The sequence below is a fragment of the Carettochelys insculpta genome, chromosome 16 (genome assembly GCF_033958435.1).
Source record: "Carettochelys insculpta isolate YL-2023 chromosome 16, ASM3395843v1, whole genome shotgun sequence".
In the NCBI taxonomy this organism is placed as follows: domain Eukaryota; kingdom Metazoa; phylum Chordata; order Testudines; family Carettochelyidae; genus Carettochelys; species Carettochelys insculpta.
This window is the reverse complement of record NC_134152.1, coordinates 27,692,391-27,719,957: the sequence shown is the minus strand read 5'-3', so window position 1 is coordinate 27,719,957 and position 27,567 is coordinate 27,692,391. Positions and strand designations below refer to the sequence as shown.

Genomic DNA, 27,567 nt, shown 5'->3' with positions numbered 1-27,567 from the left:
AATAATGCCATGGACTCTAATGATCAGGACCTGCATTATACATCCCTGAATCTCTGGAAGCACTATGTTCCCTAAAACCATTCTCACATCTTTTGGTTTGGTGTTCATTTGGCATCAAAGTGCTATCAATTGAATCACAAGGTTGTGACTTATTTAAAAGGTCAGAATTGTGTCTGAATACATAAAAACAAGAGTAATCTAGGCTCTTCTGAAAATGCTTGAACCCGGATATGTGAAAAGCCATGCACCTGTAACTCCTGAGAGCACAGAGATAAGGCCTAGAGCAGGCGTGTCCAACCTGTGGCCCGCGGGCCGCATGCAGCCCTGGACAGCTAGTAATGCAGCCCCACAAGATCGTAAACTTTTAACATTATTATGTGATTTATATACATTAACTATATTATATATTTTGTGTGCAGCCCAAGACTATCTTCACTCAGTGTGGCCCAGGCAAGCCAAAAGGTTGGACACCGATGGCCTAGAGGCTACACAGGCTAGTAGAGAAAGAACAGCTTCCCAGTTTGGGAGAATGACACCAAGAGGTTGGCAGTGAGGTGATGCTGGTGACTGGATGAAAGCTACAGCTGTATTCTAAGATGGAGGAGGAAGGAAGGAATGCTTTCAGGAAGAGGAGAAGAAAGGGTCTGTGATCCCTTGTTCTGCTGGCCCCCGGGTATTACAGCAATGAGACACAGTCTGTTCCTAGTTCTGATAAGTTCTGCATGTGTCTGGCATCCTAGGCCGTGTCTACACGAGCCCCAAACTTCAGCTCATGGGAATAGGGAGACTTCGAAGTAGGCGGGGTCCTTTCGAAAAGGAGCCCCGTCGGGACGAGACGTGCGGCGGTGAGGCACGTCAATTTCGAAGCGCTGCAGCCGCCCGCATGCTAATGAAGCACTGAATATGCATTTCAGCGCTTCATTAGTAAACTTCAAAATGGCCATTTGCGTGGCCATTTCGAAGTTTGGGGCTCGTGTAGATGTCGCCCTAGTGTAATGATTTCCCACTTTGCTGGTTTTCCACTTATCTTCCATGTTCTCTGTGGCCTTCGCTGTTCTTGAACTAAGTTTGCAATCCTTTGATTTTTTTCTCTTCTGCAGTTTGGCTAGTGTGACTTAGAAAAGGATTAAAATCTTCGTACCTATAGGGAGAGAAGTGCTTTCCCTTCAAGACATACATTGGCTTTCATAGCTATTCTGTGTGTTATGAGATTTGAGATGGTACATTGAATGATTCTGTATCTGCTATTTGGGATTTCTTCATTGTTACTGAATTCCATTACTCGTCATTAGCAAAGAGATGTTACATTAATACTATCCAGTTTTGTAGGCCCCATCTTACTCATTTGCAGCTGAATTATGCTGAGCATAAGCTTAATTATAATCAACGGAGCTGCTTGTAGTCCATCAAAATATCTCTGTTGTGTTTTCTTATCTCCAAGGTTTTGCTGCTTTGGAATTCTGCTACAGATGTGGTTTTAAAGTTGCCAAGTTCCTGGCTAAGGTACGAGTTTTACCGGCTAACAGAAAGATACATGTTTCATAGTATGAACACAGGTTCATGAGCTGGGAGTTCCTGAGTTATCTCAACTTAATTAATCCTGTAGAATTAAGTCACATATTTGATTTTTCGTCTTCCGTTTCCCCATCAGTAAAAACGAGATAGTACATACCTCAGATTTTTGTATGGTATACTTGTGTATCCCGCACGTCAAAGATGAAAAGCACAGTGTAAGTATTAAGTATCTTTGTATGTATTTAAATGCTTATTTTTGCCCTTAAACCAATCTCACCTGGGAGAATTGCAGCTAGAACCAACCAACCAACGAATAGAGGGAGAAAGAGAGAGAGAGAGAGAGAGAGAGAGAAGTTCCACGTGGGACCTGGTGTGTTGTTACATAACAAAACTAGCTGTTTCAGGACATTAGCAAGAGAAGCCCTAGGTCAAGAGTTTGTGGTACAATGGCATATTTGTGTGCATGGAGCTAATTTCCTTTAAGTTATTCATTTCACTTAGGGAATTTCCTAACTTTATAAGAGAGACTAGAGCCTAGTCTACATTAGGAGGAAAAATTGATTTGAAATACGCAAATCCAGCTATGATAATTGTGTAGCTGAAACTGGCTTATCTAAAATCGATTTTTGCCACCGTCCACACAGCATGAGGTTGACAGGAGAAACTCTTCCGTCAATTTCCCTTACTCCTCACAACTCAACTGCCATATTTCTGGGTCCACAGTGGCAACATGACAATTCAATTTTGCGTGTTTTCATCAGGTGTGCTAAGTCAAACCCAGGAAGATTGACCACCATTGCATCGATATTCCCATAATTGCATAGATGTATCTTAGAAGGAATGATTCATTTATTCTTTGTCTCATTCAGTGCCAGGCAAACCTGAAGATTGCCTGCCGCTGACAGTTCTGCTGTTTAACTGATTCCATTAATGGGTCTTAGGAATTTTCTTCTAGCATGAAAAGAGTTAAGAATTCCCCATCTAAGGCTTCCCATCCACTTCATATGGAGATTCTTTTTCTCTCTCTCTCTCTCTTTTTTTTTTTTTGGCATTTCCAGCTGTTTCTACAGTCTTCTCCCCCCTAATCTGCCACTATCAGAGGAATTCATTACATTTAAAATCAGAAGCCTTGCTGCATACATTAGCAGGTTTTAATAGACTTGCCATGACTCAAAAAGGAGTGGGGAGGAAGAGAGAGAAGCTTTAAAACTCTTGTCTTGCTGAAAGCAGGCAGATTGACTCAAAAATGACTCAGTCAATAAAAGATGAGTGTTGAAAAGGCTTCCCTCTGCTCAAAGGGAGCTCATATTCTAGGGAATTAGGTTTTTCTAAGCCCACTGTCAGAAATTAATAATACATTCAGCATGTAAAATGGATTTAGCCCTGTACAACCTTATACAAACATATCTTTGACTTGCTAAATGTGGCATGACTACCAGGATTTCCCAGCCTTTATCCCAGGAGTTTGTCATCGCTCCAGAATGGTGACCTCAGTGGAATTTTTAAGCACATCAGAGGAAAAAACCCGCGAAACCCGAGTAAATGCACTTTTCAGTTAGCACATGTTCCTGCTCTCCACCCTGCACCCAGCTCCCCCTCTTGGAGCAACTTTTATTTTCAGTGCAAGTTACACCAAAAGTTCTAGTTAAATGCTCACACTGTAGAGACACCTTTACCTAGAGCCTTTCAGCACCATCACAACTAAATAGGAGATACAGAGCTTCTGTAGTGCAACATAACCCCCACAAATCTGTACCTTTTTTTCCCTTCAGCAAAAGCCCCACTGGTCATTACAATGCTTCCTTCTTGCAGTAGTTGAAGGAAGCTGACCTGTTCTACTAGCTCTGCCCATAATAACCACCATGGCTGCAAATACATACACTCTTCCAATGCTCAGGCTTTTTCTGGAGCTAGTTGGAACACACAGGTCTGATATCATTCTCTCCTCCTGCCACTTGACACAAACTAGAATTATTAACCATCTTAAAATACTTCATGTTCGCTCAGTGGCAACTCTTTAGGGAGGGTCCAAGTAGGGTGCTGGCCATGTGCGCCTTCCCTGACCTTACTCCACCCATGCCCTGTCTCTGCTCCGCCCTATTCCCTGTTCCGCCCCTGCCTGCCTATTCCTCTGGAAGCACCACACCGCTTCCAGTGAGGGTGGAGGTGGTCCTGCCCCTTCCCCAGAGCGGCGGGCCAAACAGCAGCGCATTTGAGCCCTGAGTACCTTCCAGGTGTGCTGTCTCTTCTAGTACACCATCTGATAGGGAGGGAGATATACAGTTATGGAGACTGGGTCTGTAACAGAAACTCACTCAAATGTATTTAATTTAGTGACTACTTGGTGCCTTGTAATATCCCCTCTAATATTTCCTATGCGTGTGTGGAATGAATTTTATATGTGCAGCAATGTGGAGGTGATGTGTGGTGGGGGTAGGCTGAAGGGATTGGAGAGGGGGAAAAGGGCAAAGGGAGGGTGAGTGGGTCGGAGTGTGTGTTGGGGGGTGGGGTGGGGGAGTTGAGGGCTCCGGCTGTGGGTGCTGACTCTGAGGTTAGGCTGGAGATGAGGAGTTCAGGGTCCAGGAGAGGGTTCAGGGCTGGAGCAGAGGGCTCCAGCTAGGGGTTTAGGATCTGGAATGGGGCTGGGGATGAAGGGTTTGGGGTGCAGGCTGCCCTGGTGCTGTGTCAGGGAGAGAGCGGGCCCTCTCCTGGACCCTGAACTCCTCATCTCCAGACCAACCTCAGAGTAGGACTCTCTCCAGCCCTCTCTCTCCCCAGCAGCACCAGGACTAGGAGGGGATAGCATCTCTCCCCACTGCAGCATGTCCAGGACTGAGACCAGGGGAGAAGCTCCACTCCCAGCCACAGCCCAGAGTACCTGTGCAGCCTTTTGTAGTCTGCTGCATGACCATGCAGCTTAGAGAGAACTTAGTACAGGCTGCAGAGCAGTCCCAGACTGGGATTTTGCCAGAGCAGAGTGGTCAGTGCTTTCCTGCTGGCCTTCAGCCTCAAGCTCCCAGGCTCCCCACCACCATTGGCCTGCTCCCTGCCATCATCCCTAGCCAGTTCCTGGATGCCACCCATAGCTCACTGGCCACCAGGCTGCTGGCTTCCAGTTCTGGGCTCTGCCCTACGGTTGCCAGCTTCCTGGACCCAGGCCCTGCTCCCTGTCTGCTGTTGGTCCCCCTGTCATCAGCCTGCCTGTGGGTGCCTGGCCTTGGCTGAGGCTCCAAGGTGGCCTGGATTTCAGCGGTTCAGCCTGTACTAGGGCGTGTTTTTTTCTGTCTCCCCTTATTGTCCAGTCTACAAATCCCAGAACCCTCCTTTCCACCATTCCAGACTAATCTACCCAATGTTTAAATCACTTCTGCATCCTGTTATTAGAACAAATCCTCTCCCTGTCCTCTTTCCTATATGATAAATTTCCCACTGCCTACCTCTAAGCTCTTTCCAGCATCCTCTCCTCCTGTCATGCCCTTTCTTTATCTATTTGTGTGCTGCTAAATATTTGCATCATTGCCCTAGTCTCAGAAAAGGAGCTGTAAGAAATGCATTGCAGTGACAAAACATCTCTGTTAAAAGGCCACATTTCCACCTGAAACACTTGAAATACAGCCTGCAGACTGTGTGGAGCACACTTTTAAAAGAAGAAATAAATGTGATGAGTGACTCAATTTTAAGTAGTATCCTCTGTGTGGATGTTCTCTGCATTGGAAGTGAGCAAAGCCAGACAGTCTTCTAAAAGTATTCACACATTCCATGGGAGATGAAACATGTTAGATGCGTAGAAATGCCTGCCTCCCCAAATTGCAGTGTCAGGTCTTTCTCTCACCCACGTTCCCCGTAAGCACAAGACAGCAGGCTGGAATTTCCTAGTTTCTGTCTGGTCTCTCAGCAGAGATTTCTGATTATGGGGTATTAGGTGGCCAGTTCATAAGAGGTCTGCATCCAAGACATAGTACTGAAAAAGTTTTGTTCTTATAGGTTGAGCATGCATTAGTTAGAAAAAGGAAAAATGGATAGCTGAGGCCGAATCAGCTCAGAGTAGAACAAAAGAATTACTTTTCATGTCTTAATGCATCCCAGGATAATTCCCCCCCCGCCTTTTTTTTTACAGCATCACACTGTTGGCTAATATTTAGCTCGTGATCTACTATGACCCCTAGATCCCTTTCTGCACTCCTTTCTAGACCGTCACTTCCCTTATTGTATGTGTGAAACTGATTGTTCTTTCTTAAGGGTGTATTTTGCATTTACCCGTACTGAATTTCATCCTATTTACTGCATACCATTTCTCCAGTTTGTCCAGGTTATTTTGAATTATAATCCTATCCTCTAAAGTACTAGCAACGCTTCCCAGCTTAGTGTCATCCACCACCTTTATAAGTGTACTCCCTATGCCATTAACTAAATGGTTGATGCAGATATTGAACAGAACCAGTCCCAGAGCTGATCCCTGCAGAACGCCACTAGTAATGCCATTCCACCATGACAATGAACCATATCCAACCAGTTATGCACCCACCTTATTGGAGTCCCATCTACAATGTATTTCCTTAGTTTATTGATAAGAAGGTCATGAGACTGTATCAAATGCTTTACTAAAGTCTAAATATATCATGTCTACAACTTCCCCATTATCCCCAGGGCTCATTATCTTACCAAAGAAAACTAACAAGCTTGTTTAACATGACTTGTTCTTTACAAATCCATGTGGACTGTTACTTATCACCTTATTATCTTCCAGATTTGTGCAGATGAATTCCTTACTTATTTGCTCTATTCTCTTTCCTGTCGCAGAAGTTAAGCTGACTGCTTTTTGGTTTCCCGCGTTGTGCTTATTTCCAGTTTTATAGGTGGGTACTATGCTTGCCCTTCTTCAGTCTTCTGGAATCTCTCCTATCTTCCATGACTTGTCAGAGATGTTAGCTAATAACATCCTACATGGGGTATTGAACTTCACCTTCTCTTAGTTATTCTCTGTAACACCACTAGGTTCCAGAGAGGCTGACAGAGTTGCTGGACTCCTGGGCAAGGTGTGTGTGTGGAGGGGCGAGGGGCTGGCTCCACGTTCTCAGAAGGGGCTGGGGCAGGACTGGGTGCTTCCCAGAATGTGATGCGTTGCACCCTCTATCCTCAGCAGCCCTCAGAGCCACCCAGAGTATGCTGTGCAGCTCTGCGATGGCAATTAAAAGGGCCCTGGGTGGTACTCAGCAGTCCTGGGGTCTGCTGAATTGCTGGGCCCCAGGGCAGTTGCCCCATTTGTCCCTCCCACACCCCTCCATCGATGGGTCTGCCAGGTTCCTTCCAAGAAGAAGCCCTTGAAGTTAATGAGAGATATCATCAATCTCCTTCCCATGAGAAAGCTCCCGCACCTCCCGTACAATCAGGAGAGTCAGGTTTCCTGCTAAAGACATATTCCTGGTGAAATTACAGAAGTGATCAAGGCCAAAAGAACAAGCTTCATTTTTCCTTTTGTTTTACTTGTTTGTTTCCCTTTCAGATTATTTTTGCTTTAATTTGTTCCATGTTCTCTTGACTTGGGAAGGGAGTTTTCCCAGTGAATATTATGTCACTTTAGCCTCCAGCTGTTGTGCTGGGACATAGTCACCCAATAATCTCTTTGGGGATAATTGCTGGTGTCTTTTCAGATCATTTTTGTGAAAGGTGACAAACTGCTTGCCAGAGTGAGATGTTAATAATACAGAGGTGCCCCTTGTTTGAAAGCCTGCTCAGAAATTACCCAATGCAGTTGTTTGAGAATCAGAACTGCAGTCGTAAAATGTGAAGAATAGATTTTTTCATTTGCATATAATTCCAGGGCTTGCATGTCATCTTTTGTGTAAACCATACAATTTCCACCCCAGTAGGGATTGCATGCTCATAATATGGAGAGATAGGGAGAGGGTCTCTCTCCTGCTCTTGCTGCATGGATTATGGTTAAAGAATTGTGTCATCTATTTAAGGAAAGTAGAAGGCAGGAGGTGCTAGGGAGGAAACAGACAGCAATATGTACTGCTCTTGTATCCTATTTTGTCCCATCTGACACTTTATTAGGAGAAGAGGAAGGATCTGCTTCTTTGTTTCTATTGCAAACCAGGCATCTTAAGTTCTCTGAATTCTATTGTAGCGAAAGGGAAGTTTTTCTTGTTTCTCTGGTGGACAAAGACCTCTCAGCTGTCTTCAAATTGAGACTAATCTCTGTCCGAGTCATCTAGTTCAAAAACCTAGATCCTTTAAACTCATGGTGTCCAACCACTATAGTGGGTACTGCTATAGCAAACAAGCCACATTATTCTGAAAATATATTTATTGTTCAAGTCAACTAACCAGACTGAACTGGCCAAGTTGTCACATGTGGCTAGTAGATAGTGTGTTGGACACCATGGCTTTAAACTGACAGCCACTTTTGATTATGTTATGATATCAATATTAGTGCTCCCTAAATAGAACTAATGGCATTTACAGTGACGTAATATCAAACAAATTGCCTTAAATTCAAATTTATCTCGTAGTGTAGATGTAGCCAGTCGGATAAAGACATTTCAGCCAGTTTCAAATAAGTATGGTTCTTCCACCCTTTTGTAAGAAGGGGAGGGGAGACGGTTTTTGGAAAGTGTGAATTGGCTCAGTTAGATGTGGTCACTGTGATATTGAGTCTGAGTTCTTTGAGTATTTTTCTCTTTCTCCTTAATAAACTAGAAAGCTGCTCTGCCTAGCCGGTCAGTTGCCAAAGATAAACTTAATAATTAGAGCCTTAGTGCCCAGCTTCCAAGATTTCTAATAAAATTATATGAATATTTAATCCCCAATTATTAAATATTTAAAAATTTAAAACTGAAATAGTTTGAAAGTTAGCATGTGATGAATTATTCAAAAGTCTGAAAATGAGACTCAGCTTTTTGGCTGAGCATGATGCTACCTTATATCCCAGCCTAGATATTATTTTGGGTCCTACAGCTGTTCTTGGGGAAGTTGTTGCAGGATCAATGAAGATTTCAGTTGTTCATTGCTAAAGAAAACCAAATTAGTGGAATGTATAGGTATGAAAATAGTTCTTTATGTTAATATTAACACTTCAGGACCATGTGATGGACATGCAAGATTCAAAGACACAGTGATAGGATTGCAAGTCTGGCTATTCAGAAGATAGCTCTGTTGCCAAGCATCTTGTAAGCCTCTGGAAGAAACAGGATTGCTCACCTTTACCTTTTTGTCATATTCTTTCAGTTTTGCTATTTCAAAGGATTTTGTCCTGTTGCTGCTTTGTTGCTCCATGGTGTATCATCATTTTGTTCATCCTCAACAGTATTACCTTTAAAGAATTGTTTTCATGAAGTGGATTCTAGGAAGTGAAGGAGAATATGGAAATTTCACCAATTAAGATGGCTCAGCATCCACTTTTCCTTGTGCTTAAGAGGGAAGGGCATTTCAAAGTGTGCATAAAGGACATGTCTCGTGTGGTTAAATTAGTAGCTGGACCTCTTAAGGGTCCAGTTACCAGAGAATGAAGAATGAAAGAGAACCTTGGGAGAAGTTGAACGGGTTTGTATAAAGAGGCAGTGTTTCCTTGGCGTGAAACGTATTTCAGGTGGTGTCATTGCTTTTAAATATCAACAAGGAGTTAAATATAAATAGGATCTAATGGAAGTGGCATCTTATTACTGAAAAGTTCAACAATATGGGAGAATAAAATAAACAAAAAAGAGGTGTGCAGTGGTATTTCTTTCCTGCTGGGAGGATAAAATGCTGTGCATTCTTTTCCTCTCCATCTTCTTGGAACCACTGGCTTGCCTCCTTGCTGCTCACAGCAGAAGCAGTTCCATTAGTCTGCAGCATGAATACAAATGAAATGCCAGTTTGACCTTTTGGCAAAGCTGGCTTACCTGGGGAGTGGAGGAAGTTGTACTGGATCTGGGAAATGAGTGCTGGAACTCGCGATGATACAGAAAGTCCATCAGGAGTCAGAATGAGGATTAGTCTAATGTACAGTGTAGCATACTTGTATATGACTTCAAAATTTTAATGTCAGTTTAGGAAAATAGAAAGGAACATACATTCTGTCAAGTTATGTGGAAAAGAATATTAGGCAAGCAAAAACAATTGAAGAACAGCTAGCAAAAGATTAACAGCAAGAAAATTAGGTACAGCAGAAATAGGAAGCCTGACAGTCGGTCAGACCTCTGGACAATTGAGATGCTAAAGGAGTGCGCAAGGAAGACAAAGCCGTTGTGGAAAAGCTAAATGAATTCTTTGTGTCAGTCTTCTCTGCAGAGGATGTGAGGGAGATTTCTGCAAATGAACCATGTTTTTGGTGTGACAAATGTGAGGAAGTGTTCCAGATTAAGGTGTTAATATAGATGAGCATTTGGAACAGACTGATTAAATTAAACTGTAATAAACTAGCAGGACCAGATGGTATTCACACAAGAGTTCTGAAAGAACTCAAATGTGAAACTGCAGAATAACTGTTGTAGGTAACCTATTCCTTAAATCATCTTCAGTGCCACATGACTGTAGAAGAGCTGTTGTGACACCAGTTTTTAAAAAGTCTTCAGAAATTATCTTGGGAATTACAGGACAATAAGCATGATCTCAGTACCTGGTAAATTGCTTGAAACTGTAGTAAAGAACAGAATGATCAAAGAGGTAGGTGAACATAATATGTGGGGGAAGAGTCAACATGATTTTTGGAAAGGGAAATCACATCTCACCAATCTATTAGAATTCTTTGAGTTAGGGTTCATCTGCACTTACCGGAAGATCAATGTGGTTGTGATCGATCTTCTGGGGTTCAATTTAGAGCCCAGTGAGGCCATGCTAAATCAAACCATTAGGGCTCCACTGTTAACCCCTGTATTCCTCGCTGTTGCAAGGAGTAAGGGTTTGTCTTGTCAACCTTTCACTGTGAGGACAACAGAAAAAATCGATTTCAGATAAGTCAACTCCAGCTAGACAATTCACATAGCAGTAGTTGCATATCTTAAATCAATTTTTCCTGGTAGTGTAGACCTCACCTGAGTCATCAAACATGTGGACAAGGGCAGTGCAGTGAGTGTAGTTTTCTTCGACTTTCAGAAAACCTTTGACAGGGTCTCTCACCAAAGCCTCTTAAGCAAAGTAAGCAGCCATGGTAAGGTCTTCTCAAGAAATTGGTTAAATGACAGGAAACAAAGGCTGGAAATAAATGATCCATTTTCAAAATGGAGCGAAGTAATAGCTGAGTCTTTCAGGGGTTTGTACTTGGATCAGTACTGTTCAGTATATTCATAAATGATCTGAAAAATGGGTAAAAAGTGAGGTGGCAAAGTTTGCAGATGATACAAAATTATTTGAGATAGTTAAGTCCACAGCAGATTGTGAAGAGTTGCAAAGGGATCTCACAAAACTGGGTGACTGGGCAACAAAATGGTAGATAAAATTCAGTGCTGATAAATGCAAAATAACGCATATTTGAGAACATCACCCCAGCTAGGCATACAAAATACCGGGGTCTGTAGTAGCTGGTACCACTCAAGAAAGTTGGTGGAGTCAGGTTTAATAGTTCTCTGAAAATCTCAATGTGCAGCAGCTGTCAAGAAGCCAACAGAATGTTAGGGACTGTTAGGAAAGGGAGAGATAATAATACAGTAAATATCATAATGTCACTCTATAAATCCATGGCACCTTGAATACTGTGTGCGGTTGTGTTTGCCCCATCTCAGAAATATGTACTAGAAATGGAAAAGATACAGAGAAGGGCAACAACATTGATGAGGGGTATGGAACAGCTTCCAAATGAGGAGAGATTAAAAATACAGGGACTGTTTAGCTTTGAAAACAGGCAGCTACCGGGGGGGGGTATGAATGAGGCCTATATAATCATGCATAGTATGGAGAAAGTGACTAAGGAAGTATTCTTTACCTCTTCACATAACACAAGAACCTGGCTTAAAATGCAAGGAAATGAATAGGTAGTAGGTTTAAAACAAACATAAGGAAGAACTTGAAATGCTGCACAATCAGCCTGTGGAATTCCTTACCAGGGAATGTTGTGAAGATCAAGGGTACAATTGGATTCAAGGAACTAGATTTGTTCATGGTGTGTCAGTCATCAATGGCTATTAGCCAAAATGGTCTGGGATGCACCCCATGCTCTTTTGATATGACTACCTTGCAGAGGGGTATGGAAAACCATATCATCCTGGAGCAACGGTACTTATATCAACTGATCATGCCGCCCCGTTCCCTAGACAGAGCAATATCAACAGGCAGGCCTCTTCTGTCGACATAGCTGCTGCCTCTCAAGGAAGTGGGGGTGGTTGTACCCATCAACAAAGGTAGCGTCTTCACTAAGCACTACAATGGTGCAACTGCAGTACTGTAAATGTAGAGGAGCTCCAAGCCGCTAACTCCCAGATACTGTATCTGGTTGGCAGGGAAGGGTCAGCTGATAATTACCCTGTTCTGTTCATTACCATTGAAGACTCTAGCATTGGGCACTGTCAGAAGACGAAATATTGGGCTAGATGGACCATTGGTCTGATCCAATGTGTCTGTTCTTATGTTCTAAAATAGCAAATAAACCAGGACAGGGTGGGGTTAAAAGTATAAACAACCTAAGTTTTTGCTATCCATAGCCTCAGTGAGAGCCAATAACCCCTTAGTTTCACCCAAGCCCATCGCGGATGCTATTTATGCCACATATTTTTCAGGAAAGCTATATTAGAAATGAGTTAGAGATTTTTAAATGTTTGTTATTCATACCATTCTTAAATCTGTTTGCACATACAGGCAGACTGCCTTAATAGCATAGTGTCCAACCAGGAGGAGGGAAGGGTACTGAAAGAAGGGGAGATGTTATGACTTACACAATTTAGAAACCCATCAAAATGATCTGAAATAGCCTTTCCATAAATAGCAATGTCAGAATTTTAATGTCTAGTATCTGGAGAATTTCTGTAGTAAAAACAAAAACTCTTTGTCCTTGTGGGAAGCTAGAACTTGTGCCTTTCCAATGGCATAACCTTCCCATCTCTAATTCTGAGAAGTATGAAGCAGTGAACTTTAAACATGTCTCTGGTTCAGGATTGGCTGTTGTTCACCCTGCAACTTGGATGAGTGTAATCCCTGAGGGAAGCTCCTCATTTTGGAGGTGAGAAGAAGCAAATATTTCAGGTGCAATTTATCTTTTAGAACAGCTGTTTGATGCACATCAGAGGCTTTAAATGTTGATGGCAGCAGTATTAATAGTAATGTCCCAGCGGAAATGAGTTAGTGGGTAAAGAGCAGAACTGGTGATCAATAACTGTATCTGGTAGTTCTGCAATGTTACCACTGTGTGTGTAGTACATATATGTTTCCCCACAGCTAATTACAGATACCTGTGTGACTCAAAACTGCTGCCTTTTTTGCATAAAATAGACAACTGGAGGCATGTTTCCCCCTTCTCTGCCCAATTGTAGAATTCACACCACTGAGCTCTCTGTTCAGATTATCCAGGACTGTGGCCCAAGAACTAGTGTCAATTTATTTTTTGAAAAGATCTGTGTATTACTCTCTGACTTTGATGGTCCATAAGATATACATGGTGCATGCTCAATATTTGCTGTCTGGGATGGCTGAAAGGATTTTATTGTGACCTACTTAGGATGACCTGCATAACTAATTCCCTGATTCACACTTGTGCCTAGTGTGATAATTTTAATCTCTTCCTTATAAAACATTCATATGATTTCATACTATCATGTGTCTAGAGTTTGCTTGTATGCACATACATGCATACAATTTTAATATGTTACTGTATAAGTGAGGTTTATATTTAGGAAGCTGTTGCCTGGTTGATTGGAAAAGAGGTGGATGCTGTCTTTTTCTGTGCATGGAATGCTCTCCAAGCCATGCTGGAAAATGAGAACAAAACAAAGCAACCAGCAAGGCAAGAGGATATAAGGAGTCCATGTGCATGGGACGGAACCAGAGAAAAAGAGAGTAGAGATGAAGGGCACAGCAAAGTTCTTTAGGATCTGGAAGAATAGGATGAGGTTGAATTTGGTGCACTAAGACACTGGAAGTCGATTAAAGGAATTGTCGATTGTTGTGTGACATGCATCCACTACCAGGAGAAGTAGAGTCCTCACACTTTAGAGTTTGTAGGGACAATCTTTACTCTGCACAGTCTAAGATCTTGCAAGCTCTTGGAAACCAGAAGGGAGAGAAAAGGGCTGCTTACTCCCCACTAGTGTTCACCTCCTCGGCAGAGCTCAGCAAGCTGACAACTCCTCCCACGTCCTAGATGAAGCCATGTAAGTGTACTTTGAGAGAGGAAATTTAGCCTGAATGTTCTCCCATCTCCAGGGCATCATGAATTGGCTCACAAGCTGAGCAGCTGTCCTTCACTGAACTGACCACAGGAGCTTACTGGTACACAGTGGTTTCCCTGCCAAGTAGCAGTATGGGAAGGGCATGATGGTCACCATCCTGGGGTTGAGAGAGCCTGCAGTAGCCATTTGATCATATTGAATTCTTTTGCATGGCTAGAGCTTCAAATGCAATGAATCTTTAAAACTGTGTGATATCTGCAACTGGAAATAAAATTTGAAGTTTTTATATGTGTTGCTAGGGAAACACACACAAAATCACTGGACACCTTAGAGTCAGTCTTTGGGCAACCAAAGGCATAGAGATACTTGATTTATAAATGCCATCTCGAAAATTCTTCCCTATCTTATATGAAAGGCATGGTTGTAGATGGAGATTGTGGGGGCTGCACATCTGGAGAGGTGTCTGAGCCATACAGTATATGCAGTTTAAAAATAAGCTAATGGTGACAGATAAAATAAATACCCTTTAGGACTCAATAGCTGCTCTAGTGGAAGCAAGCAGCCAGTGGTGTCTGTTTACTTTAAAACTATTTGTGCCTCTAAAAAAGTTGTAATTCATGGTTGTAATGTTATAAATTGCAAGTTTCTAAAGCCTAAATCAAATCCGCTCGACCATGTAGTTGTAGAGAAATGTAAGCAGGGTATGGAACTGCTATGCCATTCAGATTGCATGTTCTTCCCGCCCACTTCACCCACCCTTGTATACAACAGTCCCATAAAATCTAGCAAATTTTATTTCTGAAGAGCAGTGATCATAAAATTGCCTGGCTCAGAAAATACTCTGCTTCTCTCCTATTAGCCTTTATTTAATACAGTACAATTTATTTTTATGTGGTGTCCTTCACACAGTATCACAAGCCCTTTATAGAACACGTCCATCGTAAACTAAAGCCAGAAAATGTTCCAGCCCAAGGTTTAAACCAGGGGAGTGACACCCAGGGTTCCAGGTATTCAGGACTGCACCAGTGGGGGGCAGAGAGTAGGTAGATAAGAGTTAGAGATAAATTTTAGCATAACTCAGCAGCAGCTTTGCAAACTTAGAAAGTTACAATGGGAATTCATATAGGCTGCCCAGGTAAGTGATACAGAAAAGAGGCTGATAGAGCCTTGCTTCTTGGAGATAAGAGAACAGTGGATCGGTGCATCAGATCCCAGTGCCTGTGAAACTGAAATGGTGCTTGACTTTCACTTCTCTTATTTCCAGAAATATGAAACCATGGCGACTAGAGAGAGCTGACTCCCATCAACAGAATTAATTGACCCCCAGCAATTGGGGACTGGCCTAATTAAACTTCTCTAATTTGGGTCTAGAACCAGAGTCTAAGTATTGCGATGTTGAATCTGTGGCATATTTTCAAGCTGTGTTAGCATTAAAAGCAGCGAAAGCAGTGACATTTTCAATACGAAAGACGAAAAAACACCCACTCCATAACTTATTTATTTATCCAAAATAGTATGTATTATTCATTAAAGTTGATGTAAGTGTTTGAAAATACAAGGCATTTAAAGAGAAGGTTTATTAAGAGGAAGTTAATAATTTGAAGCTATTGATTTCTTAACAAATGAATGAGATTTTTCATAGAGGGTTTTTTTGCATGGTCCTCTTTGATATAGGCTGGATTTTGTCCAGGAGTTTGCCCTGAATGCAAAAACATTCCTGGCAGTATTATTTTGTAACTCACTCTCACGCTCTTTATTCTTCCTCCTTTCTCAGTATTCTCCAACCAAAATAAACCATATTTGCAGGGCTTGAATGAACAAAGTCCCATCAAATGCCCATCCTTGTGTTCTTGGTATCTTCTTGTCCCGGAGCACGTCTGCACAGGGTGTCCTGTTTTCCCTCCTCTGGGACATGAAGTGCATCTTCTACACAACATGCCATATCCATTCAAGAGCTGTGCTCCCAGGCATGGGAGCAGAGGGCGGGTCTGGGAGGCTCTCCTAGATGGTCGACCCCCGTGGCTTTCTCCTTGTCCCTCTCTCTCTAAGGGATCATCACTTTCCCCATTTGCATGTCTGAGTGCCGTGTGCAGTCCTTTTGTTTACTCCTGCTGTTTATCTCAGACTTTTCCTGCCTATTACGCTTACCTCAGACATTCTTCTGCACGTACTCAGGAGCCAGATAACATCATTAACAGGTGAGAAGACATTTAAAAGCATGGAAACAGTGTCCACTTTAATCCTTTACTTCCTCATACTCCTTTGCCCCCAACAACACTTCCACCCTGTCCTGAAGGATCCTCTTCTCTTCAGCTATCAAAACAAAAAGCAGTCAAGTAGCACTTTAAAGACTAACAAAATAGTTTATTAGGTGAGCTTTCGTGGGACAGACCCACACTGTCCCACGAAAGCTCACCTAATAAACTATTTTGCTAGTCTTTAAAGTGCTACTTGACTGCTTTTTGTTTTGATAGTGTATAGACTAGCACGGCTTCCTCTCTGTTACTTCTCTTCAGCTGTGGTTTGAACCATTTTTTCTTGCATAAGTCAGATGGCACCTTGTGCACTTTGTGGTTTAAAGATATTTTGCTTTCCTATGGTAGGGATTTGGCTGGACATTAGCGGCTGAAGTCCTCAGTATAGGTAGGGCCTAAGAATTATATGTTCACTATCTGCTCAACCACTGGAACAAAGCATACAAAAATGAGCTATGTTTTATGTAAACATCTTAACATGGGACAGAAAATTATACAAAAGAGGTTAATTAACTTCCTAAAATCTGTTGTTTATTATTTGTGTTACTGTAGTTCCTAGAAGCTGTGTTCCCTGTAAGATGAGCACTTGGATGGCTGCCCAGGAGAGATTCAGGTGCCACCCAGCTGATTAGCAGAGCACCCACTGCCATCCACAGGGATCACCATGTGTTTCTATTGGTGATGCACATCTGCACATGCCTCAGTGCGCATAACAAAATTTATTCTGCCCATGGACGGAGAAAATTAGAGGGAATGCTGCCTTGAAGACTTAGGCATTGACTAGGAGCCCCTTTTGCTAGGTGCAGACAAACACTGAACAAAATGCCAATCCTTGCTCCAAACAGCTTAGTCTCTGTGATCTGTTCTTGGTGCTTCTATGGCACCAGTTATATGGAGCACCTCAGAATGTTTAATTAATTTTATGTGTGTGTCTTCACAGCCCTCTGATGAGGAAGGGGAGTATTGCCATCCCCACTTTAGAGATGGGAAACTGAGGCATAGAGAGGCTAAGTGATTTGCCCAGGCTGACATAAAAAATTGTGGCAGAGCAGAATGTGAACCTGGGTCCCCAAAGTCTCAGGGTTAGCACCAACATTACTGTACCATCCTTCTAGAAGAGTCATCTGGAGGGTGGAGTTGCTGCAAATGTGAATTGGATGCCCCTTGGGGATGAACTTTCAAACAAATCTTTTTACTAGTATAAGATGCAAAGGTGGATGAGGGAAGTAGGAATTAGACATGTTTAGCCACCTCACTGAGCACACATCACCCAAGAGTGGGGCACCATTTTGGAAAGCAAGTAATTGCTGACATTAGGTAGCAGCCATGGACATATCTGAACTGATGCTGAGTGTGACTGAGCTGCAAGTGTAGAAAAAGACAAACAGGTTTTAGCCTTAGTTTCTGAAACTGTGCTGAATGCATTTTTGTCTTTGTCTACACTTGAGTTGTACCACATTCAACTGCTGTACCCATTGTTGGCATCTGTTATCAGCAAGGTGTCATTTCCCAGTGTAGACAAAATCCTTTGGTGGGGGTTGTGTGTGATAATAAGCCAAACCCAGCAAAGAAACCTGGAAAGCAAAACAAGAATTTAAAGATTAGCAGCTGTGGAAAAGGGGAAGGTGGTGTGTGACAGCAAGGTTAGACAGGGGAGAAAAGCAGACTGGTCTCCAGACATGTAAGGCTGTTACAATATTACAGTTAAGCCTGAGATGGACCTGGTTAGCTCAGGTCTTGCTGCGTAAAAAACTGGACCCTATGTAAAATTCTTCCCTTTGTTGTGATCTCAGAGGTAGCTGAGAAATAGTATCCTAAGACTATCCATTGAAGACACTTGGTCACACAGTTTGCTTCCATAAGTTGTGCTGTTTCCAGACTGCAGTTAAGTGTTCACACAGCACATGCATAATGACCATGAGGAGAAATAAGTTTAAAGGGCCAAAAGGAAGCAAGACCTCGTTATTCATTATATCTGTGAGTAGCAAGAGACGTCTGTTGTGTACAGAGCCATTTATCTAGTTCATGAATTAGAGCCTCATCCGCCTCTCGAGTTTATAAAATTTGGGCAAGGTGCACTTTAAGCTCTGCAGGAAAGAGTCATATTTACTTCTCCAAGGCTGTCCCATGTTTGTTAGAAATGTTTAATTTTATCGGCGTCAGATATCTGAGATATATTAAAGCCAATGCCATCCCTGACAATGGTGAAATATTACCACTGAAATGTTGTCGGTGAATTTTTACTTTCATATGTAGGATTTTATCCTTAACACTTCTGTTTTAGGAATGCGTAGCTGAATGAAGACTAAGAGAATATTGAGGTCAGAGCTGACAATTAACCTCTTGATTTCAGAGGCTGATTACTCCATTAATCAAGGGGCCAGAAGCAACAAAGATGATAGGAAGGGTTGTAGCTGCAGAATAACAATCCCGAGAAGGACTGTTTTATGTCATACAGTTATTCATTTGGAAGAAAGGGAAGAGCAGGTGGTCAGGGGATGCACCAACTTCTCAAGTTCACAAGCAGGTGTAATGTGTCAGCGAGAGGGCCTCTTGTAGTTTGTGGTACTTCAGTTGCTTTATCTGCCTTCAGTGATCAGTATTTTTTTGTTTTATAGCAGTGTCTCAGTGAATAAGTTTTCACAATGAACATCCCTCCTGGGCAGTCAGACTTGAAGTAAGGTTGAGTCACAGGGATGGTGGATGAAGTAATGTGGAATCTGAGGGCTTGTCTACATGGGACATGCAGGCAGGTTAAGACAAACAATCCCATCATCTCCACAAAATGAGCAATATCAGGGACCAAGGTGAACTGCACCAAATACACACCCCCTGCTCACAGTGCCTTGGAGGATCCTCCAGCCTGCATTGGGGCCCAGCTGGAATACAGCCTGATGCACTGGGGTTTCCCACACTCTGCCACTGGCAGAAGTTCTTGCCACTCACCACTTGGTGCCTGGGCCAGACATGAGGTTGGGGAAGTGGAGCATATGAAACTGTGTACAGATGATGTGTTGGTGTGGTTTGAAAGGGGACTGGCTACAGCGCATTCAGCTGGCTTGGCTGATGAGGGGGTTGAGTAAGACATGTGGGGCTGGGGCCTATGGAGAGATCTGGAGGGCCAGCAGGGTGTGCCCTCTCATGAGACTCAGTTGAGGCAAACCTTGGCAGTGGACAGTGAAGTGTCTCTCATCTCCTGAAGTAAGTGCGGGGAGTATGGAAGGTGGAGAGACCCATGCACTGAGCAAGGGCTGGAAGATCCACCCAGTCATAGTCCAAGAGGTCTCCAGTTCTGATGAGTTCTGCCAGGACCCTTTCAGCCCACCAGAGATATTTTAGTGAAATGCTGTGGAATATGAGGGAAAGCTGGTGCCCCATGAAGTGTCTGCAGATGATCTGAGGTTCAGGTGAATGAGATGGGATCATTAGAACAGACCTAGGGTACAAATTGTCCCTTCCCAGCTTGTGCTCCTGCTGTTATCATTTGTGCATCTCAGTGTTAAAGAGAAGGCAGGAGATTTCTGAATAACTCTATTGGTTTGTTGTTAAAAAAAAGAATGAGTCTTTTCTTAACCCTGGTCTGCAGTGTTGATACAACTGTCTTACTGGGTAGCATCTTCAGTGTAGATTTGCGAAAAGCTAGTCTCTGCAATTAATGGGGAATAAATCAAAGTTTAGTTGGTAAGAAGATGCCTTTAGTGAAGGATTCCTGATAACTTATATAGGCTCTTGAGAGATTCACAGCACCAGCAGCTCCCTTTGGAGAGTGAAAATAGCCCCTACAGGCCTCTTTGCTGGAGACTAGTCCAGTTAAGGCAGAAAACTGGAAGAGACAATGGTGTTCTTCAGGCATTATGTAACAATAAACCCCCTTCCACAAATCTTAAGAGATTGCTAGACAGTTTGACAATTTGAGATCAAAGCACTCCCAGTCAAGTCAGGTGTGCACTGCAGAAGATTTTCCTTGTTACTGGCTTCTCCAGACACCTCTCTATACAGTTATATCTGCCACTGGCTAAAGAATAACAGGTTTCATACTGTCCTGCCTCCCAGAAACGTAAGTCATTGTCTTTGGATCTGTAAAGGAATAAAAAAAGAGGCAGGGAGAGTATAACTTTGAATTTTTGTAGATCATTGCTAAAGGGTGAAATGAGAAAGAGAGCACCTCAAAACAAAACAAAAAACTGTCTCTCAAAACCCAGTTTAATTTCTTCTAATAACCCTAAAGTACATAGCTCAGTCCCACATCACCCTTCCTGAGCTGGGGGATGACCTCTTAGCTGCTGACTTCTCGTACCTTTCTTGCTTGTTCTTAACTAATGAACCCTTTCAACCCCCCTTGCCTGGACTAACACCGTAATTAGAATGCAAGATCCATTTGGTGTTTTTGTCACCTTTACCAAAGTACCCTTGTTTTTCCTTCTTCTCCTTTTCCTAGAGCTGAAGAAGCAAGTGGAGAGTGCAGAACTGAAAAACCAGCGTCTCAAAGAGGTTTTCCAGACCAAGATTCAGGAATTTCGCAAGGTGTGCTACACACTAACAGGATACCAGATTGACATTACTACTGAGAACCAATACCGTCTCACCTCCATTTATGCTGAGCGTCAAGGGGACTGCTTGCTCTTTAAGGTAGGTCTGTATTCCTCCACCTCACCTGACTCTGAGATAATTGTGATCATCATGCCAGAATACTCTCTCCATTCTAATTGCTGAGAAATGTCAGGTGGATTGCTCTTGCTCCATGACGTTTATTCCTCTTTGATTGCCCTCCGCATTTGAATACAATGAGAACAGAGATGCTTCCTCCTTTTAAGGAATTCTGTGACAAGACTTTGGTTTTAATTCTTCCTCACTTATACCAGTGTAAATTGTGTGTAATTTAGGTTATGTCTACACTTAAAATGCTCTAAAATAAAATAAAGGGAGGGAAGCACTCCTCCCTTTGCTGTAGTAGTTAATCCTCCTTCCCAGTAGGTGGCCACTTGGTTGATGGAAGAATTCTTTTGTTATCTTAACACTGTCTGCAGTAGGGGTTAGGTCATCAAAATTAGCTCTCCTGCGGCAGAAGAGGACTGGATGGATTTTCAGAGCAAAAGCTATACCAGTTTATGTTTTCTATGTAGATTAGCCTTCAATTAAAGTCAGTGGAGATACTTTGACTTCAGAGAAATGAAAATATATGCCTGATGCTCCAAGAACTCACCATTTTCTACCTTCATGTCCTCAAACCTAGCCAGAGGGACGTGTATTGATCAGGCTATTCTTTGTTTTTAATCCTGTCTCAGTGCGACAGGTGGACTAAATGACCTCTGAACATCTCTTCAGTAATGCACTTCTATGATAATATATCCAGGACAGAGCCACATCCATTCATCTGCTCTAATATTACAGGCTGTTACCTCAAGTACAGTTTTCTCCTGTGTTTAATTACAATATCCAGTACTTCAGGGCCATTCTCACATTGAGGGGTTGCTGAAGCATTGGATGTGTTAGGGCTCAACAAAGGAAAGTCTTAGTTACAGAAGATGAGACGGGGGGTTAGTTGAGAAATCAGCAAGCCATTTTTGTAATTTATTTACCCATAATTAGTTGGATCACCAGCTGCCAAAGCCATCTACAGAAGTAAGTTTCTCTAGAGATTGTTCCCCTTTGGCAGATCTTTGAGAACTTCTGGAGTACTGAGGGGTTTTTAATTAGATGGTTTGAACTGGCTGAGCAGTTTTCTGGCAAGAAAGGAGTGGTGGGGAATAGGCGTAGGGTCTAAGACTATTTATACATTCTAGGTTAATAGGAAGTTATTTTGTAGTGCTTTCCAGTGGAGATTGATTGTCTTGTGATCTTCCACCACATCACATATTTCAAACACATCCTTTTCTCCTTAGTATCCTAAAAGTCACATCTTTAAGGTGTGTTATAAACTATAGCCATGTAATGGGGTAGTTGGCTCATTAAATGAATTAGGACTCAGCTGTTCAGTTCCAATTCAAGTGCTCCCTGTTGTGCCAGCTGAGAAGGTGGGACAGTATCTGAAGTCTATAAGAAGTAAGTCAGACTGCAGCAGAGCAGGAGATGAGTGCTGCCAGAGACAGAAAGTGTTCCCAGAAGAAATCTGAAGGCAGGAGAACAGCAGGAGGGATCAGATAGCTGCTATGCCCAAGCCACTGAGCTGGGGCCAATGGCTGGAAAAAAACTTGATGGCCAGAGAAGTAGCAGGGGGAGATGCCTGCTGGCTCCACCCCAGAGAACCAGAGTCAAGCAACAGAGAGACCTGAAGGAAGGGAGAGCATGAGAGGGGCTTACCCATAGCCAACTTCCTTCTAAAGAGCAACACCAATGCCCAGTAAGGGGGCCAAAGGGAGAGAAAGATGCTCCCCAGCAAGGATTCTCCTAGCACAGAGACTGTGGGCTTTCCCACTGGTAAAAGTGGAATTACACCCCAGAAAGAAGGTCAGAGGTGGTTACTGTTCAGGCAGAGTAACAGAAGAGTATGTATAAGGAGACAGAAGACACTAGACTATGGTGAAAATAAGGACTTTATGCGCACAGGTGATATAGACTGTGTTTGGGGACTTTTTCTGTAGACTCTTTGTACAGGGTGGTTGTAATAAACTGACCTTCCCGCAGGTGTATTTTTTAAGTAAGAGCCCGAAGTAGAGTCCACTGAGTTACCCATGAGGTAAATGAAGTGAAGGGTCCATTTGCAGGCTGCCCTGAGGTCCTGTGACTTTATCTGGAAGGAGGCTACTCATTTGCAAGAATAGATAAATTTATTTTAAGAAACTCAAAGTGATATTACACAAGAGGTGCATGCAGTCTCTGGGGCAGAGACTGATGTGGGTGGAGTGGGGGAAAGTGCTGTAACATCTGCAGTGCACATAAGTAATCTAATGTTCCGATGCCCTGTGACGGAAGTCCTGTAGCAATCTGGCTATATGGCCAAGTTTTGGGTAAAGATTTCATGAGCACTATCTCCCATATGAGACTGTTATGTCATAAGCAGCCCTTTTGGGTCACTCCCTTAGATAGCTGAGGTGTCTCAGCAGCAGCATCAAACAGTTTAGTTACACCGTCACACTGGTTTAACACCATGGATTTTATTTCCACGTATAGTAAAATGCCTGCATCTTGATCTTAATGCTTCACGTGTTGCGATGCTTGCAGCCCCCATCACCCTAGTGTCTCTGTGTTGGCAGTAGCACTTTACCCATCTCAGTAAGCCTGATCAGCCTAAGGTTACAGTACAACGAGGAGCATGGCCCCCATGCCTCCACATCAAGTGCAATTAAAATCATATCCACATCTAGTTGTCCTCTCCAGGACATGTGCCTTGTTTACAGGAATGAGGTGTATATTGGAGAAGTTCATTAAGGGAGGGGTTGCAGTAAGCAAAAGTTGCCAGGTTCAACTTTAGCAGATATAATGCCAGTGTGCTTTGTTCGTTTGTTAGGTACTGAGATTGATATTTTCTTGTCACTGTACTCTGGGGCCCCAAAAGAGAACCCACCAATCATAAGACATTAACAGTGAAAATGAGGACAGAAATTAGTAACCTGGGGAGGAGTGAGGACAAGGCCTAGCAATAGTAAGATGCTTGGCTTCACAACTGCTGATTCCGTCCTAAACTTCCTGGATAGGGAGAGAGGCTGCAGAAGGAGTGTACTCTGGCTTCTAGAGAGAAGCAGCATCTTGTATCCCTTTGGAGAAAGAAACCATCATTGGACAACCAGGCTACGTCTACACGTGCACCCAACTTCGAAATAGCTTATTTCGATGTTGCGACATCGAAATAGGCTATTTCGATGAATAACGTCTACACGTCCTCCAGGGCTGGCAACGTCGATGTTCAACTTCGACGTTGCTCAGCCCAACATCGAAATAGGCACAGCAAGGGAACGTCTACACGCCAAAGTAGCACACATCGAAATAAGGGAGCCAGGCACAGCTGCAGACAGGGTCACGGGGCGGACTCAACAGCAAGTCGCTCCCTTAAAGGGCCCCTCCCAGACACACTTTCATTAAACAGTGCAAGATACACAGAGCCAACAACTAGTTGCAGACCCTGTATATGCAGCACGGACCCCCAGCTGCAGCAGCAGCAGCCAGAAGCCCTGGGCTAAGGGCTGCTGCCCACGGTGACCACAGAGCCCCGCAAGGGCTGGAGAGAGAGTATCTCTCAACCCCCCAGCTGATGGCCGCCATGGAGGACCCCGCTATTTCGATGTTGCGGGACGCGGATCGTCTACACGTCCCTACTTCGATGTTGAACGTCGAAGTAGGGCGCTATTCCCATCCCCTCATGGGGTTAGCGACTTCGACGTCTCGCCGCCTAACGTCGATTTCAACTTCGAAATAGCACCCAACACGTGTAGACGTGACGGGCGCTATTTCGAAGTTACTGCCGCTACTTCGAAGTAGCGTGCACGTGTAGACGCAGCTCCAAGGAGCAGCCATATCCCACCTTCTTAGCTTAATGGCACTTCATGTGCATCAGATCTGTGAGGACACCTTCAGAGAACAGCTGGCAACTAAAAGATGGAACAATGAATTCATGTGATAACCTTAACACCTGTGGAATCCTGTGTTCAATCATGCCTTGTCAAAAGTTAAATGAATATGGCTAATTCCTAACCCTAATGGTTTTTTTGTCCATATTATGCTCAGCACCATATAATTTGGTTCAGCTAAGAGTGTTTTCTATAAAGAGGGCTATGGCTCACTAGCAGAGATGTTACAGGCAGGTCAAGGTTCAGTCCATTAGCAAAGGTGTGTGTGTGTGGGAAGATTTCATATTGCCCACCTGAATTATAGCTTCCCATGTTCTCATTCATTTACCTCCAAATTCTTCTTCACTCCATTCCAAAATAAATTGGTCAGCTGTTGGAAAAGAGTAAGTGAGCAGAGACTCTTATCTCTAAATACTGATCTTGATTTACTTTCTTCACATGTGGCTTCATTCCCAAGTGTTTCCATAGAACTAAATCAGATGTCACCAGACATGGCAGGAGAAGTTTAGAGTGCCAGCATTTTCAGGAGGCACCTTTCAAGAACAGTCTTCACAAAGGGTTGATTGATTTATAGGCTTCCTTTGCATGCTGTTCCAAATGTGAAGTTTGCCTTTGTACAAGAGGAGCAGATTTAAAATTCTTGGACACAGAAGCCCTGCAACAAAATCTTGGAATCTTTTTCCTGTCTTAAGAAGTTGCAGCCCCAAAGTCGATTGTTCAGATTGAGAGCAAAATATATACATCAAATTCTTTCCTAGGTGAGTACAGACAGCTAATGCCCATGTATACAATAAGGCTTGGCTCCTGATTGTGGCTTCTCAGTGGGGCTGTATGTTTATGCTCTAGAATCTCTGAGCTGTAACTGACTGTGGGTGTTTGTGTGCATTCCATTAAGCTGCAGAGGTCACAAAACAGGAAACACAGTTTGTATTTATTTCACTCAGGCAATTTATGGAGCAGGTTCTATATAATTAGACCAAACAAGTTCCGTCACACTTTATAAGCTTCTGCAGCTTGTCTGTAAACTTTAGGGCACGTTTCAGTAATACAGCTGGTGGCATTTAATTTTCATTGAAACTTGAAGAGTCAGCTATGCAAGAGTAGCTACTGTAATGGATGTAACCCCTTCATGGGAGAATGATGTGCACGGCATTTCCAGGCAAAATTTGCCTCTCTTGTGGCTGGCTACCCTGCCTTGTATGCTGTAACGTTCCAGTCAGTTCATATGATGTAGAAAGTGGCTGCTGAGCTGTGTGTTACAGCAGTGGCGGACAGGTTCATCAAAATGACACCTTATGAGAAGAAGAGACAGTCCATAAATGAACATGAATTCCAATGAATTTTTTATCAATGCATATTGGAGATCCCTATAGACACAACAGATGAGCTCATCAAGATGAAAGATATCACAATGAGTTTCTGAACCACTGCATGTACACGCACCTAGGCTATAGCATCTCAAGCCTTCACAGCCCTCTTCTCTATCTCTCTTTAATTAAATGCCATGGAAAGTCATGTACAGACTACTTACCCGGGTTTTAGTTTCAGATGATTTTGCGGAAGGCAATACATTACAATTATTGGGTTACTTGGCAGTTTCATATTCTGTCACTTGCTGCTTCGTTAGATACTTTAGTTTGTAATACATATTCTTTGCTTTCTGCATAAGTGCCTGTAAAGTAGCTCTAGTCCAGGCAGCCCAATAAGAGATCTACTGGCTACACTGAGTTTACTTACTGCCTTCATCCTACACATATCAATTTCTTTATAACAAATCCGTTAAAGAGACCTATTACTAAATAAACAAATATTAAATGACCAAGAGAAACTGCCAAGAGTAAACTTAGCTGACTTTTTATTAAGCTGGAGGAAGGATAAGGATAGCTTATTTGAGCATGTATATATATATCATGCTGTTTACCCTGCTCACGATGTGGACTCTAAACAAATAGCGGGAAAAGGAAGAGAACGGAAGAGGAAATTGTTAGAGGCAATAAAAGGCTTTAGTGTGGAGGAAGATTCAGACGATCTTCAGATTGTTTTAGAGAAGCGATGAGTCAGAGTATCATGAGAGGCACACAGACTGAGTGGTACAGAGAGCGAATATCAGGGGTCTTTTTTTACCCTTTTTATGTTATACAAGACTATGGGGCTATCAAAAGAAGCAAAAAGGCAGTACATTTAAAACTGATGTAGAGAAATCCTTTCTTACACACTGTGAATTTGACTTTTGGAATCCATTGCTACAAGATACTGTTAAGGCCAAAAGCTCAGTGAGAGTTAGAAAAACTTGATATGTTCATGAGGCCCAAATTAGAACATCGGCCTTTATGATAGGAGGGAAAAGGGACATATAAATCCCTTTATTTCAGGGCATAAAGCCAGTCTGTAACTGAGGAAGTTAGGCAAAACTTCCCCAGTGGGCAGGTCATTCCAAAATTTTCTGCTCCATCATTTCTTGCATATTCTTCAGAAGCAACTGGCCCTGGCTAGTGTTGACAGGGTACTGGGCTAATACAGTATGACAATTTTCATATTAGTATGTAGAGTCTGACTGTTTAGAAACCTTGCTGGTTCTCTGCTTGCTCAAGAAAAGTGGAACCAAATTACCTAATCTTTGTGTTTGTTATTTGGGCTCAAGTTAAAGCCCCTCTAATTTTTTCATTGTCACAGTGAGGTTCTATTCCTGCTCTGGTAAATATCAGCCTTTCAGCTTCTCATTCTCCTTTCTATATTCTCAGAGTCTAGCTCTCAGGACAGAGGTTCCCAGCCTTATCAGTAACACAGCACACTTCAATTAGACAAATAATTCCACTGTACACCCACTTTTTTCAGCTGAATTGATTGCTCATAAATGTCACGTTTACTTACATTTACTATAGTTACAGTCTTGTTAGATGGATTTGCAACATAGTTCATACAACAAGCTAAACATGGATCAAATGCATTAATGTTTCAAATCCATCACAGAATACACCATCCTAGGCAGCAAGC

At 42.8% G+C, this 27,567-nt stretch overlaps 1 protein-coding gene across 3 annotated transcripts in view; it reads left to right on the top strand.

Annotated features, from left to right (window-relative positions):
- The window catches only part of MAD1L1 (mitotic arrest deficient 1 like 1), a 655,729-nt gene that overhangs the window by 486,668 nt on the left and 141,494 nt on the right, over nucleotides 1-27,567 (top strand). For all 3 annotated transcript variants that reach the window (XM_075010828.1, XM_075010829.1, XM_075010830.1), the window contains exon 17: nucleotides 20,508-20,698. In XM_075010828.1, coding sequence (XP_074866929.1) covers nucleotides 20,508-20,698 — 191 coding nt within the window. The remainder of the gene's footprint in view (nucleotides 1-20,507; nucleotides 20,699-27,567) is intronic.